Source organism: Gadus morhua, chromosome 2 (assembly GCF_902167405.1).
Source record: "Gadus morhua chromosome 2, gadMor3.0, whole genome shotgun sequence".
Classification (NCBI taxonomy): Eukaryota; Metazoa; Chordata; class Actinopteri; order Gadiformes; family Gadidae; genus Gadus; species Gadus morhua.
The window spans coordinates 2,652,190-2,667,720 of NC_044049.1; the positions used below are offsets into that span (position 1 = coordinate 2,652,190).

General features: G+C 49.3%; 1 protein-coding gene across 1 annotated transcript in view; it reads left to right on the forward strand.

Moving 5' to 3' along the window:
* Window positions 1-95: 95 nt before the first annotated feature.
* The window catches only part of asic2 (acid-sensing (proton-gated) ion channel 2), a 276,803-nt gene continuing 261,367 nt past the window's right edge, over window positions 96-15,531 (forward strand). Inside the window, exons 1-3 of the mRNA XM_030348539.1 lie at window positions 96-513; window positions 1,584-1,702; window positions 5,828-6,451. Of these exons, the coding sequence (XP_030204399.1) occupies window positions 1,628-1,702; window positions 5,828-6,451 (699 nt within the window). The 5' untranslated portion in view covers window positions 96-513; window positions 1,584-1,627. The remainder of the gene's footprint in view (window positions 514-1,583; window positions 1,703-5,827; window positions 6,452-15,531) is intronic.

Below are 15,531 nucleotides of genomic sequence, written 5' to 3' on the forward strand. Positions count from 1 at the left end.
TAATATATACATTAACATCTACATTTGGGAGAGTCCGTGCGTCCGCGTGCGTGAGCGTACGTGCACCAGAGGGAGGGAGTTAGCTAGGATGTAGGCAACTTAATACTCCAACCCTTTTTTTGGTATTTAAATGTTAAATGCGGTTATTAGCGGAAACTCAGATAAATCTTGAGTTGCATGTAGAGGGCAACACTAGCCATAAAGAAAACTTGTTTTATTTGTGGTTTGTGTTGCCCCGTTCATGCATAGTATTAACTACAGCTCCCCTTCTAGTCGGGAGAGCATCATTACTTTCTAATGGGGGAGAAGTTGAACCGGTCACTTTGTGATGTTTGTTCCAGCTGCATGTCACCATCTTCTGCAGGAGGCGACCCGTAGCGTAGCACCTGGTGACGTAACACCTGGCCACGTGCTGATGCTGCTGGGAGTTGAACTCAAAAGTTAAACCGGCTCCGCCTCGACTGAATAACCGCGTTTAGACTCTCTCTACAGGGATGCCACAACACAACGGATGTAAGTACACTGACTCAAAAAGTAAAGCAATGCCACTTTGGTATATTTTTAGGTATATTTAAAGTCACACACGACGCTAATAAGCGATGCTACCTTTATGCTTATGCTAACCTTTCTAAAGTGCATTTTCTGGACAGTTGTAGTTGTAGGATATTAGAACAAATGACCTAGTAATCTTATGTCTCTCTGTGTGTGTGTGTGTGTGTGTGTGTGTGTGGGTGTGTGTGGGTGTGTGTGGGTGTGTGTGGGTGGTGGTGGTGGTGGTGGTGGTGGTGGTGCGTGTGTGATACAATAAGTGCAGGTGCACTAAGGAAAAATTGCCTGCCGTTTCATACAGATAATTAATTGCCAAAATGTCCTACATAGTGTATCATTTTCCACATGCTACATCTTCATGAGACGCCCAGGGGACAAACGCTTTTTTGCAGTAGCACCGAGTGTTTCACCAAACCTTGATACATGGGTGGCCTTCTGAATATAAAAAGAAGACATTTATAGTAAATATATAATAAATGTGACACAATGGCATCAGAGTCACGTGTCAAACTTATTAAAACACCACAACTATCAAACTCAAAACGCACTTACACAATTTTGTACACTAACATCATACTGCCAGCGATGGAGTTGAGGTGTGATGAGGTGAATATTCATTCCAGTGAACAGCAACATGTCTAGAAGTGCTGTCTGTGTGACACTATAGAGGTTTCATGTTTGATGAGGTGCAGCATCTTACACGGGTTAAACTACTTATGATCGTGAGTAAAGCTAAAAACATTCTCCGTACTCATCTGTGTTCATATTTGAACCTTGTTCTGTTGCTTGTTTGAGTGATCGACTAAATTCGCTTCCCCTGCTGCTGATTGTTCCATGACTTTGTAAAAGGCTTTAAACAGGGCTTGCTCTGGGCCAGATTGATCTGCAGAGAGAGAAACAGAACTTGAGATTGCAAGATCAGAATGCTCTCCCGATGCTAATTTGGATAATTGACATCTTCCTCGAAAATAATGGAAGATCCAACTTCATTACCACCTTACTCGAGCTCAGGTCCAATTTCTGTTGCCTTCCAGGAGTTCATGGATTGGGTCCTCCACTGCTGTGAGGTCTCAACTGGATGATGTTATTAACGGAGCGACGAAAGATCTCGTGTATCCGTTCTGCACACATAGCCCTCCATCAAATCCATGGGGTAAGTCAAACTGCAATAAATGTGATCAGGCTTAACAGGAGAATCAAGTAATTAGGATCTCAGCCGGAAAGGAACCAGGTACTAGCCAGCTCCCTTGTTTACTTGTATTCGCTCTCCGGCCGGATTGACCTCCCAAAGATGGCGGCGTCGTTGACGTGCGATCCAAAGGCCACTGTGGCATCTGTATTTCTGTCTACAGTCTGGGCAGCGTGAGGTACTTCCTGCTGGGACCCGGGCCAGGAGGTTGACCTACATACAGAGCGTCGAGCTCTGACCTGAATCGGCAGCATGGGGGACATGAGTGGCCGTGTGGAGCTGGCGCTTCATGTTCTGGGAGCGCCAGGAGGCTAGATGATGGCGTGATGGAGGAGGTGGTGCAGGGTTTGGAGCGCCGAATATGTTTCATATGTGGTTGAACAATAATTACCGCATTCAAGGGTGTAACGAAAAAAGCCAACAATTACGTGTGTGTGTGTGTGTGTGTGTGTGTGTGTGTGTGTGTGTGTGTGTGTGTGTGTGTGTGTGTGTGTGTGTGTGTGTGTGTGGGGGGGGGGGGGTTCATACATGAGTTTGTTATCTTCCTGTTTCAAGTTGCACATGAGAATAGAAAAGCTGGCCTGAAGTTATATTATGTTATTAATAGTTTTTAATTGTTATATTGTCTGGGTCTTATTACGCACATTTATTATGCATGTATTATTACATTAGCTTTCTACGTGATGGATATAGTGTTTAATATTAAACACTATTGCACTACAGTAGGGTTGCACCATCCTAGATTAAGTATGTGATTAATATTAATAAGCAGCGCTAATAGAAAACACAGGTTTTTTACTTACGCTATTTCTGGAGTCTAACTCAATTGCAGAACATGATGTTGTGCTTGTCTATATGGCCAGTTCTCAACAGTCGCATCCCAACCAAATCATTAGCTATTAAATATGTATGTATAATTTTCCATTAAGAGCTGTAAGTGAACTCAACAAGTAGAAAAATAAAACTGCTCTGTCCACCCAGGTTTCAGGCAGGCTTGCTCGGTTTAAAAACAGATCTTTCCAATCTCATTTCAATCTAATTTCCTGCACATCACGGCGTTTCCTCTCTCTTCCTCTCTCCCCCCCCCCCCCCCCCCCCCTTGAACCTTTTCCTAACGGTCCCTCCTTCTGTTGCCCACTTAATCAACTCTCACATGCATTACTAGTTAGCGTATCCCGAGATACATCCTTGTTATCAAACAAGGGCCCATGAATAACATTTTCTAGTGGTGGCACAAACCTCTTCAGTTTCCCACAAATTTAGAACTCGTTTCCCACAAATTTAGAACTCTTTTTTTTGTCGTACCAGAAGTGGATCAGAAAGCCAGAGTTCCTCAACACAGCACTTTCGCAATATTGTATTTTTTGAATCTATATTCCAATAGAACATGTGTTTACTTTTAACCAATTGGACTGTGAATAAAACCAAAAGAGCCTGCAATATCCACTAAATATCTGTGTCACGACAGCCCTATTTAAAAGGTGTGGTTGTGGGGGGGGGGGGGGGGGGGGGGGGGGGGGGGGGGGGGGGGGGGGATGTCTGGTGTGTGCGTGTGTGCGTGCGTGCGTGCGTGCGCGCGCGCTGTGGTTGGTTTAAGCAGCGCCTCTCCTGTTCCTAGTCGACTGATTGGACCTTGGGGCTGACTCTGAGTGAGGCTGAACACCTGTTGCCCATTGAGTAATCAATGTGCACCTGCCGTCTCCTTACACACCGTCTCTCCTGCATGGTAACATAGGGCACCAGCGTCATGTACCGTTGTCTGCAAGCCGTACTAAAAACCGAAAGTGTGTGTGAGTGTGTTTCTCTTTTATTTGTTTACTGCCACCGATGCGACCTACAAAATCAATTTCACACATAATAAAAAGTCGCAGACGCACCGTTTTGGTGACAGTCAGTGTTGCGCCCTGTAAACAGAGCGCTGCTGACTAATGGAAAGGATGTCTTTGAATGGCACGCTTCTGCTGCTCGCGCTGTTTGATTATAGTGTGCACATGGCCAGAGGCTCTCTCTCACTGTCACACACACACACACACACACACACACACACACACACACACACACACACACACACACACACACACACAGAAACAGACTGCTCGGAGCCTCACGCATCAGTGTGTTCATGTGCTCGGCCTGACATCGCAGTGCTGCCTGTTCCCCGCACACTGAGCCGCGGCTAGCATCACGGCTAACCGGGAGACCATGTGATTCTCTCTCTCTCTCTCTCTCTCTCTCTCACCAAACCGCTGTCAGCCGTTACGTCCTTCTTCTGGAACGTGACCTCCTCCCTCCCACACCTTCTCCCTGTTTAACCCCTGCCGTCTTATCTCCCCCGCTAACCTCCCCCCTCCCTCCCTCCCTCCCTCCCTCGTTGGGGGGGAGCCACAGCGCGCGCGTGCGCGGGGGGGGTCTCCGAGATGTTCAGCGCGCACAGAACCCGCTTCAGTGGCTTGGGAGCGGAACAGGAGAGGAGTGTGTTGTTTAGCCCGGTCCGCCCACTGGTCCCTCGCTCACTCACTCTCTCACACACACACACGCGCTCCCTCTCTCCCCCTCCCTCCCGCTCTGCCCCCTCGCTCTCGCTCACTCTCTCTCTCTCCCTCTCTCTCTCTCCCTGTAACCCTCTCGCTCTCCCTCTCCGTCAGCCGGAGAGCGCGCCGTCTCTGCGCGTCCTGCTGTTGTTCCGCGGCTGCCACAGACACGCTGGGAAGAGGGACGGGGGAAGGCAGATGGTTCTTCTGACCGGGGACGACATACGGGAGGAGCTGGGAAACGGCGCGCGAGGACAGCCCGGCGCTGAACGCCAACGTCTCTCTCACTCGCTCGCTCTCTCTCTCGCACTCTCTTTCCCCTCTCTCTCTCTCGTATCCCCTCCTTCTCTCCATCCTCGCTCTGTCTGACTCTCGCTCTCTCTCTCTCTTGCTCTCTCGTTTCCTGACTTTTGCGCACACACACACACACACACACACGGGCTCGCACGCACACACGCACGCACGCTGTCAGCCTTGCGCTTAGGCACCGGTTGGATGTCCTCTTCTTAAGCTGAACCAGAGGTACTTGTGCTTGTTGTTAATTGGGCAACGAGGGTGTGTGTGTGTGTCATTGTGTAGCTGTGTGTGTGTGTGTGTGTGTGATTTGAGCTTGTGAAGCGGTTAGCGATGTGTACTTTGACTCTGAAGTTGGGGGTCTCTGGACAGATGCGTCTCTGATTTGGGTGACAGCTTTACAAACCGCTCGCTGGCTCCTCGCGCCGCAGCTCATTTAACCTTGGTGGAGATGTGTTTTTATTTAAATCTTTCGCAGCCAAAAAACGAACTGCCAGCGAAATCAACAGGGGACGGGAGGGTGGAAGTGTGTGTGTGTGTGTGTGTGTGTGTGTGTGTGTGTGTGTGTGTGTGTGTGTGTGTGTGTGTGTGTGTGTGTGTGTGTGTGTGTGTGTGTGTGTGTGTGTGTGTGTGTGTGTGGTTCACAGAGCCACAGGCATGCTGGCATTCACAGTAACTGCTCAAGGATTGAGATGAGAGTGAGGCTTGGGGAAAGCCAGCGCACACTTTCTGCTCCTCTCTCCGTTTCCTGTGTAGTGACTGAGGATGGGAGTCTTTTCCAGCGTGTTTCGGAGCCGCCTGGGAAGAACGGATTTGGCTGTTGTTGTTGTTGTTTGTTGTCTGTTTCCCAACCGCCGGTGGTTTCGGGTAACACTCCGTGGTGGGCGTCTCTCTCTCTCTCTCTCGCCCTCTCTCTCGCCCTCTCTCTCTCTCTCTCTCTCTCTCTCTCTCTCTCTCTCTCGCCCTCTCTCTCTCTCTCGCCCTCTCTCTCTCTCTCTTGCCCTCTCTCTCGCCCTCTCTCTCTCTCTCTCGCCCTCTCTCTCGCCCTCTCTCTCCCTCTCGCCCCCTCTCTCTCTCTCTCGCCCTCTCTCGCCCTCTCCCTCTCTCTCTCTCTCTGTGTCTCGCAACTTTCTGTTTCAACTTCCCCCTCGCGTCCGACTCTCCGCCCTCCCCCGGAGCTCTGTGTGTCTCCCCCCCCCCCCCCCCCCCCCTGCTGTCACATCGTGGGGGACGCTAACCCCCTCTTCCCTGCCGTGTCCCCCAGGTGAGAGAGTACGCTGGGGCCGTCCCTCCCCGAGGGGCCCGGGCTCCCACCATGGACCTGAAGGAGAGCTGCGGCAGCGAGGGCAGCGGCGAGAGCTCCAGCCTGCAGCCCACCTCCTGGCAGGCCTTCGCCCACAGCAGCACGCTGCACGGCCTGCGCTTCCTCTTCCCCTACGGCCGGCCCGGGGCCCGCCGGCTGCTCTGGGGCGCCGCCCTGCTGGCCTGCCTGGGGCTGCTGGCGCTGGAGAGCGCCGAGAGGCTGGCCTACTTCTTCTCGTACCCGCACGTCACCAGCGTGGACGCGGTGGTGTCGGGCAGCCTGGTGTTCCCCGCCGTCACCGTGTGCAACCTCAACGCCTACCGCTTCACCCGGCTGACGCGCAACGACCTGTACCACGCCGGGGAGCTGCTGGCCCTGCTCGACGTGCACCTGGACATCCCCCAGCCCCAGCTCGCGGAGCCCGAGGTGCTGGCCTTCCTCCAGGAGAGGGCCAACTTCACGGCGTACCGGCCCAAGACCTTCAGCATGAAGGAGTTCTCGGAGCGGGTGGGCCACGACCTCAAGGAGATGATGCTCTACTGCCGCTACCAGGGACAGGAGTGTGGCCCCCGGGACTTCAAAACCGTGAGTACAGCAGTGCCTGGGTTCTGCTCGAGGGGTCGGCGACGGGCGTGTTTGCTGTGTGTACACGTATGTGCCTCCGTGTAGGGCTGGCTGCGGTCGGCGTGATGTAATTTCATGTGTCATGGTGGAGCTCAACACTTGGTGCCCAGGAGGGGCTCCACGTAATCTCTCCGTCGAGACGGATGTGAAGATAACCAAAGGTTCCTGCAAAGGCTGTTGACTTTAAGCTGCTCTGATGCAAAGCCTCATGGAGACATGGCTTGTTGATGTGAACCGTTGGATCGTTACCGATTGCATGTTGCGTTCCGTTGCATGGCTCTTATCCTCGCTATCTTTGTTGTTTATTGGGAATGGGTTAACCTAACGATTGTTAGTGCTTGGCACTTCCTACTGTACCGACAGCAATATATTGTTTCTCTTCCTTCTGACAAATGTACTTATTATAAGTCACTTGGGACAAAATGCTCTTGGCGATTCAGCTGCTCTGTTATTACTTTGTTATTAATTATGAGTTATTATGTCAAGCTTTATACTAGTATTCTTTGTAAGCTTCATCATCACCTGGTAATTGAGAGACCAACTAACAGTCCAGTAGCCAAGTTCTTTTTTGGGATTATCAATTGCGTAACATGCTTCTTTTGCTTGTCATGCTAGACACTTGCGCACCGTCAGTGTGATGGTAGTATCACAGTATTAGTATGCACGGCTGAATCCCACTACCTAAAGAAGTGCCCTTTGTTGTACGCTACAACGCCTCACATTCATGATGCCTTGTTTCCGTGGCCAATTATTTCTAGCTCACACCCAAGGCGAGAATGATTGCTTGCTACCTCAAGGTAGTGTCTAGCCTGCACTTTAAACACACTTGTTGTGCACTCTCATCATCTTCATTTGCCAAAGTCCATCTGTGAAATTGTGAAGAGGACACTTGGCAAATGTATGAAATTTAAAAAGTAAGTTAAAGATGAATATTATACTATCACTAGTTGGCGAGAGGAGGAGAGAAGGACTACATTTTGGAAACGCAACAATATTACCTAATCAATTTCTCAATCAATGCTGTTTGGTTACCTCTAACTTTGTGTTGTTGCCCAGAGTAGCAGAGGCCTACAACTTTAGTACACGCCTGTGCTCAGAGAAGGACTGAAGCGCTGCCAATGAGATTCTCAGTATCGCTGTTTGCTTGTTAAACACGACAGAGTTGTACACACCAGGCCAGGCTATCAGCGCTCTGATGTATTGTGTGAATGGAGCAGTGACACGAACGGAGATGGTACTCAGCGGACTCTCTCATCCGCCAGCTCTTCAGCTGAGGTGTGGAGAGAGAATCTGGGGCTGCTTTGACGTTAACCATGGCTAATGCTTCCTTCTGATCATTTATTTACTTTTTTCGCTCAGAGCTTTATTTTCGCCCTGGGTTTGCAAACTGCGCTCGCATGGCCTGAGATCAAATGTGATTCGAGGAACATACATGATGTTTGAGACGGTCTCGGTTTTTGGAGGAAATCCCTGTGAAACCGAGCCCTTTAGCGTCCCCGATCCCGACTTGATCCTCATTGAAAACATTTAATTTATTGAGACCGAGCTGTCTGCTGTCCAGGTACACTTGTACTGAATTGCATACGGTTCCGATCTCCCCTTCTTGGAGTTTTTCCAAGGCTGTACTGTTCGTAACGGGAACCGACTCAATCAGCCCGGCGGTTTGTCTGGTACCGACAGAGTGGGGCGAGGCCGACGAGGTCAGACGAGTACTCCCTTTCAGAGTAGCTTTATACTCAACCCTTTCAGGTATATACATCTACTGTGATATCTGGTACTTGAGCTGCGCTGCATTGTCCTTACTTCTTTCCAGTACCTTCCACACTAACCAGAGGTTTTGTACCTTCCACTGACTCCTTTTCATCTCGTGGAAGGAACTACAAAGCCGGCACTCCCAGCTCTCTGGTCCAGTTCTTCCTGTGCTCCACACAGGAAGAACTTCCTCCCTAGCCGTACTGGTCCCCACTGGACAGCTGGCTGGCTCGTCTTCCCTCACGTCCTGCCCGGCGCTGCCATCAAAGATAATCTGGCCGACAGAAAGTCTTCTGGAAGGCATCATCATCCTCTTTGTCCTCCGCCCGTTCCCCACACCTCCTCCCTACAGCCCCCCCCCCACCCCCTCTCACCCCCCCCCCCGTCCTCCCTCTCACCCCCCCCCCCCCCCCCCCCCCCCCCCGGTGAGTCTTCCGACGTGCCCCCTCTTGAACCTCTCCCCCGTGTTGCGCCCTCTCTCTGCTCCTCTCTCGCTCCTGCTCTCTCTCTCGCTCTCGCTCTCGCTCTCTCTCTCTATCGCTTGTTCTCTCTCTATCTCTCTCTCTCTCTCGCTCCCTTTCTCTGCCTCTCTCTCTCTCTCTCTCTCTCTCTCTCTCTCTCTCTCTCTCTCTCTCTCTCTCTCTCTCTCTCTCTCTCTCTCTCTCTCTCTCTCTCTCTCTCTCTCTACACCTCTCGTATCTCCAGCGCTTGGGTGATGTTGCATACACATGGATTTTTCCCCCCACACCACCACCACCACTATCAGCACCACCACCTTCATCATCAACACCTTCATCACCACCACCACCATGACGAAAAAGACATATCTCTCACTCACACCCACAAAGGGTCTCTTGGCACCACATTAGCATGTCATCTCTGGAAAAAAGCCTCAGTGTTCTCAGTGAACTTTGAGTGACACTGGGCTGAAGATCCAAGGGCGGTATCTGGGACAGTCGGGGTGGGACTGATGAGGCGGAGGTGTCTTCGGGAGTCTCCAACATGCTGGAGAGCCAACCACACATTAGGATCATGGTGTGATTAGGAGTTGTTCCCGAGACCGATACCATTATTGGAAATCCCTCAGATACTGCCTAAAATGCTGTATGGATTATCGGCGAGTCTATGCGCCGATCTGATACTAGCTCACTTACTACACAGGCAAAGAATATCAGTAAGTGAACCGACTATACGTTGCTGTCCATCGTTAGAGAACCCTTCAATAAGAACAAGTGCTGTTAGTAGTTACAATGCTAGATGCTGTATCTGTATATACTCAGAATCGGCCCATACTCAAGTTCAGGGATCGGAATCGGCATCGGGAAGGAAGAACTGGTATGGGAACATCTCTAGTGGGATCGTGGGGCTTCAGTCAGATACTCAGTGGCGTTCGCCCCAATAGCCGATGGAAAGTCGGTTTGCCCATTAGCAGCGGCCTGCAGCGTGCTGCGCGGCGCCTATATTGTCTGAGATATGTTTATTACATCGTCTCTGTGTAACGACCCCAAACACAAGCTTGTTTCTGTTTCACTCACGCTTCATAATGCAGTGTCTGCCGCGACGTTCATGTGCCATCATCACAGAGGAAACAGGAAACCGATTGTGTTGGATAAATAAAGTCGGTTCACGGAGATGGAGAAATGTGTGTGTGTAATAATAGCTGTGTGTGATATGCTCCATTCGCCACACACTCGTTCCCCCTCTGTCTCCTCTCTCTCTCTCCCTTTCCACCGTCTCTTTCTCTCATGGCCTCACCAAACACATCTCGCTCGCTCTCGTTCTTGCTCACTCTCTCTCTCTCTCGTTCTCTCTCTCTCGTTATCTCTCTCGTGCCCTCTCTGCTCTCTCTTGTGGTCTCTCGTGGTCTCTCCCCTGTTCTCTCTCTCTCTCTCTCTCTCTCTCTCTCTCTCTCTCTCTCTCTCTCTCTCTCTCTCTCTCTCTCTCTCTCTCTCTCTCTCTCTCTCTCTCTCTCTCTCTCTCTCTCTCTCTCTCTCTCTCTCTCTCTCTCTCTCTCGTCCCCTCTGAGTGTGATTACCACCTTAATTAAACACTAAGTGATCATTCTGACAGGCTACATCAGTGTCTGCCACAGTGGATCAGGCAGCACCGGGGCTAAAGGCTGCTGCTCTGGGCCGCCGCACGCCACCGCACGCGCTCAGACCCAAATGAGAGCAATGACGGCGTCCACACCCGCAGCCCCCGTCTCACTCACAGGCACGCTCATTAAGCCGCGGTCCGCGCGTTCGACCGGGCCCCCGGTGGGAGGGCCACAGCGTGATGCGGCCCTGTGTACACCGATAGCCAATTAGCCGCTCCTCTCGTCGGTTAGCGCGCCGCGGAGGCTAGCTGGCAAGGCCCCGCCCGCTGGCCTCGGAGCCAACTCCGACACGGTGTCGTCCGCCCCGGAGGGAAGGCTAGTAAAAGGTGTGAGACTCTTTTTATGGTCTTTGGTTTTTATGAACTTTGCGTTTTATCGATATGGAGAGGCGTGCATTCATTTTCATTTGACGGGCCCCCGAACCCTAATAAGAAGGATGTCGTTGCGTGGCTGCGGGGTTATTAATATTATTTTTATTATTATTATTGCCTCACTTGGCATTATCACAACCTCCCTTTAGGGGGCTCTATAGGGGCTCTTTTCCAAAGGGCATCCGTGGTGATTCTGCCGTCGGAGTGACGCCCTGGCCTGGCCCGAAGAGGCACCTGACACACGGCTCAGAGAGAGCCAATCCGGAGCTGCTCGGTGTGGGGGGGGGGGGGGGCTTCCGGGCCCCGCAATCATCCCCAGGAGAGGCTCCTGGAGGTTCGAACGCTGCGGGGATTGAGCCGTTGGGGTGGTGGGGGGGGGGGGGGGGGGGGGGGGAGTGGAGTGGAGTAGAGTAGAGTGGGGCACTGGACAGGGACGGGGTGGGGGGAGAGATGGGGGTGAGGAGAGAGAAAGGCAGATAAGAAAATGGATCCCTGGCGGTTAGCGATGGATGGGGGAGGAGGGGGGGACAGACATGAGCAGCAGAACTCGGCACTGGGGGGGAGACGCCCCTCATGTCCGCGAGGAGGACAACGAACGAGGGAGAAGGATTGCTTAAAATAGTCGTGCAGCTAAAGCTGGCACGCTATATTTCTGTTTTAGGTGGCGAGATTTCCTGATTTACTGTGACTGTTTACAGCTATCGTTATTTTGCAGACACTTTTATCCGGTGATTTCAGTTCTGAAAGGAACAGGTCGCGGTTTGGGCCGGCATACAGGTTGTTGTGTGTGTGTGGTCCATCGGGAATCGAACCCAGTGCCCTTCAGCTACAAATTAAACTAGAAGCCCATTTTCTCCAAACAAAGTTTACCCCTGTCCACCGACATTAAATACCGTTGGGGGGGGGGGGGGGGGGGGGAGGTTGGTTTCACTGATGCTGGCAGATGATTGGTTTCACTGAACCGTTTGGAAAATCATCCTTGGAAACTGTTTGGAAAAAGGGGAAGGCACTTTCAGAAGTACTTGCTGATTCTAAGCTAGTGGACAATGCAACCACAGTTGGGACTCCATACAACTGGCTGTCTATATTGTGTGTTGTTCTCAGGTCTATTGAGAGTGATGCAATGTATGTGCGTGTCTTTTTTTACAAACCGGAATGTTGTCCGGCCTTGAGCAAGTGGTTCGTCTAGGGTTGTGCTGTCGTGTTTTCGAGGGGAGCTCTGATTCTTCAGCCCACGGTGTTTCTGAACAGATAATGACTGTAATTACAAACTGTGAGATTGGCCCTTGTTGGCGGCTCTTAGCAGTTAATGCTCCCAGCCTTTTACACAGAAACAGAAATTGGCAGCTTTCTGCAACATCTTGTTAATAAGCAACGCTAGACTCTTTGTCCTTCTGGGAAGAAAATAACACATATTGCGAACTTGAGGCAGATAATTGTGCTATTTAGTCAAATCCGTTCAAAGCAAAAGGTTGTTTATGTGAGAATTTTAAGAATAAGGTACACAAAAATAATCAGAGAACCAGTCTGGGCGGTGTACTGAAAAAGCATAAAGCTTTGATATCACTGATTTATGAGTTAATTAGGGGATCATTGAGGTGTTATCGTGGGGGCTTTTGATCTGTTTTCAGTGTTGCGTGTTTACGTGTGTGTGTTCGTATCTCGTGGTCTTTCAGTCTCCATCTCTTCAGCTACGTTGGGTTTCACAACATGGGCGCCTGCAGCAGCATGGTCCCAATCAGCAGTGCGCCGCCGTAGCTCGCGGCCCTAGTAATCATCTTTCGCGGTAGCGGGTCATTGTCGTGTGTTTGACATGTGTTCTGTGACACATGCGGATAATGACTATAAACAAGTCATCAACCCAGCGCGACAAGCTGCCATTATCACATTACTATGGAGTCATTTGCGAAAGTCTATTATCCAGCGCTAATTGCAGAGGATGTGGAGAGGGGTAATTAACGGCCAGGTAGGGGGGTAGCATATTGCTTGAGGATGCTTACAGTTCCACTGATGCTGTTGGGGTGGTGGGGGGTGGTCGGGGATCAAACAAACACTATTTCCTACTGGGATGCCCAAACCTCAGCCTGTCTATCACGCTGTCCAAATATGATAAGCCATATTATTGAGAAATGACTCAATTATTATTATTAATCTACAAGAGTAATTGTTCATGTCTAAAATGTGCTTCTCTTGTTAATTGAATGCGTATGAAAAAAATGGGAAAAAGGGCATTCATGTATGAACTGTGTTCTTTATGTCTCGTTAGTTTATAAATCTTGATTAGCCTTTTTCGTGATTTTCGCCATCCTAGAAGTGGGATCTGCTGTCCTCGTGTCTCTCGGGTCTATCTGACGGCGTTCATCCTTTCTGTTGCTGTAGCATACAGCCTATAGTTCTAATATAAACAGCAGCGTTGTTGTTGCTCTCTATGCCTCCAGCATTATTCATTGATGGGCTCCTCTCCCGCGCGGAGAAGGTGTGATCTTCATTAACATCCGGAGGTCCGTGCCAATAATGAGCCCGGCGTTCTGTGCCCTCCCTGACCTCCGTTATGATAAGGGAAGAATCAGAGACGGGCATGTTTGCAAATGTTCAGATCTGCCAATGTTCATTTTTTTTTTGGTCATTTTAAATGACCGTTTTTCGGATCCTGTTTAAATTGTTAGAATTTCTTGGTTCACCTTCATTTATTTTCTCTTCTATTCCATCCTCGATGATATAACAGGACACAACATTTTCCATGGAGCATTATATAAAAACGTTGCATAAAGTATCCTTCTGTGGCAGAGAATAATAAGGAGGCTAACGAGCTCGTGGCTGATTCAGGTTATTTTTATGTCGAGTCCAAGCTTCTGCTAGGACTTCTGAACATTGAACTTTGCCAAACCGACGCTGATTAATTTGTCATTAATCTGAGTTCTGTTGCAGATACGATTACACATTGAATTATGTTATTTCATTCTTTTAGAGCTAAGGCCTAAAAAAAAAAAAAGTTTGGTTCCTGTTGGTTGTCAGTTGAGGTCATGGGTAGGTAGGGAATTTATTTTATTTTTTTATTTTATTTTTTCCAGCGGCAGCGAATGATAGGTAGGTTGTTTTCATTTAAAAACAAGAAAATTCGCTCATCCTTGTACAGAATGAAGAGGTGCTGTACCAAAACTTAATTATAGAGGTGCTGTACCAAAACGTAATTACATAAAAAAAAAAAAAATTTTTTTTTTTTTTTTTTTATAAAACTCATAAAATAATTAGGGTCGCACATAAATTGACAGGGTCGGTCGGAAACCGGAACCAAACAAAATTATTTTTTAGGCCTAAGTTAGCTAGCGAACCTTTACTCCTAGCGGCGGTGTGTGTGGGCGGAGCTAGGGACTGGGGATCAACGGCGGTGGAGGAGGTTACAAGGTTCACTTCTTATGGTAATACCGTGGGTATGCAATATGTTTGCATGAGTTGCATTCTTTTAGCAAGACAATGTTTTATCAATATTTTAGCTTTCGCTCGCGACTAGGAGCAGGAGGTAAGACATCATCCATAAGGTATCGAGAGTGTCTGACAGAACAATCTCTCAATCACCAACTGCTTCAGAATGTGAGCTGTCCCAAATGAGCTTTCCCAGAGAAAAAGGTCTATTCTCGCACCTTTTTGTGCTGAAATTAGGACCCCACTTTATAACGATGTCGGTTCTACTCGGTTCCAATATTTGGTAAGTGGTACACTTGTGGCATAACGGTATTCTCCCCTCCGCTCGTCGTTGAAAATTGGCAGAAATGACGGAGTGAGCACCAGAATACCTTCGCTCGCCAACGCGGCCGAGGCGGCGACAGTGACAGACATCCTCGTACAGAGCTGTGAACCGCCTCGTCGGTGTGAGACAGGGGTTCTAAGACTGGGAAGATGTGGGTAATATAAACATCAGCGTTGTTGTTGCTCTCTATGCCTCCAGCATTATTCATTGATGGGCTCCTCTCCCGCGCGGAGAAGGTGTGATCGTCATTAACATCCGGAGGTCCGTGCCAATAATGAGCCCGGCGTTCTGTGCCCTCCCTGACCTCCGTTATGATAAGGGAAGAATCAGAGACGGGCATGTTTGCAAATGTTCAGATCTGCCAATGTTCATTTTTTTTTTGGTCATTTTAAATGACCGTTTTTCGGATCCTGTTTAAATTGTTAGAATTTCTTGGTTCACCTTCATTTATTTTCTCTTCTATTCCATCCTCGATAATATAACAGGACACAACATTTTTCATGGAGAATTATATAAAAACGTTGCATAAAGTATCCTTCTGTGGCAGAGAATAATAAGGAGGCTAACGAGCTCGTGGCTGATTCAGGTTATTTTTATGTTGAGTCCAAGCTTCTGCTAGGACTTCTGAACATTGAACTTTGCCAAACCGACGCTGATTAATTTGTCATTAATCGGAGTTCTGTTGCAGATGCGATTACACATTGAATTATGTTATATCGTTCTTTTAGAGCTAAGTTAGCTAGCGAACCTTTACTCCTAGCGGCGGTGCGTGTGGGCGGAGCTAGGGACTGGGGATCAACGGCGGTGGAGGAGGTTACAAGGTTCACTTCTTATGGTAATACCGTGGGTATGCAATATGTTTGCATGAGTTGCATTCTTTTAGCAAGACAATGTTTTATCAATATTTTAGCTTTCGCTCGCGACTAGGAGCAGGAGGTAAGACATCATCCATAAGGTATCGAGAGTGCCTGACAGAACAATCTCTCAATCACCAACTGCTTCAGAATGTGAGCTGTCCCAAATGAGCTTTCCCAGAGAAAGAGGTCTATTCTCGCACCTTTTTGTGCTGAAA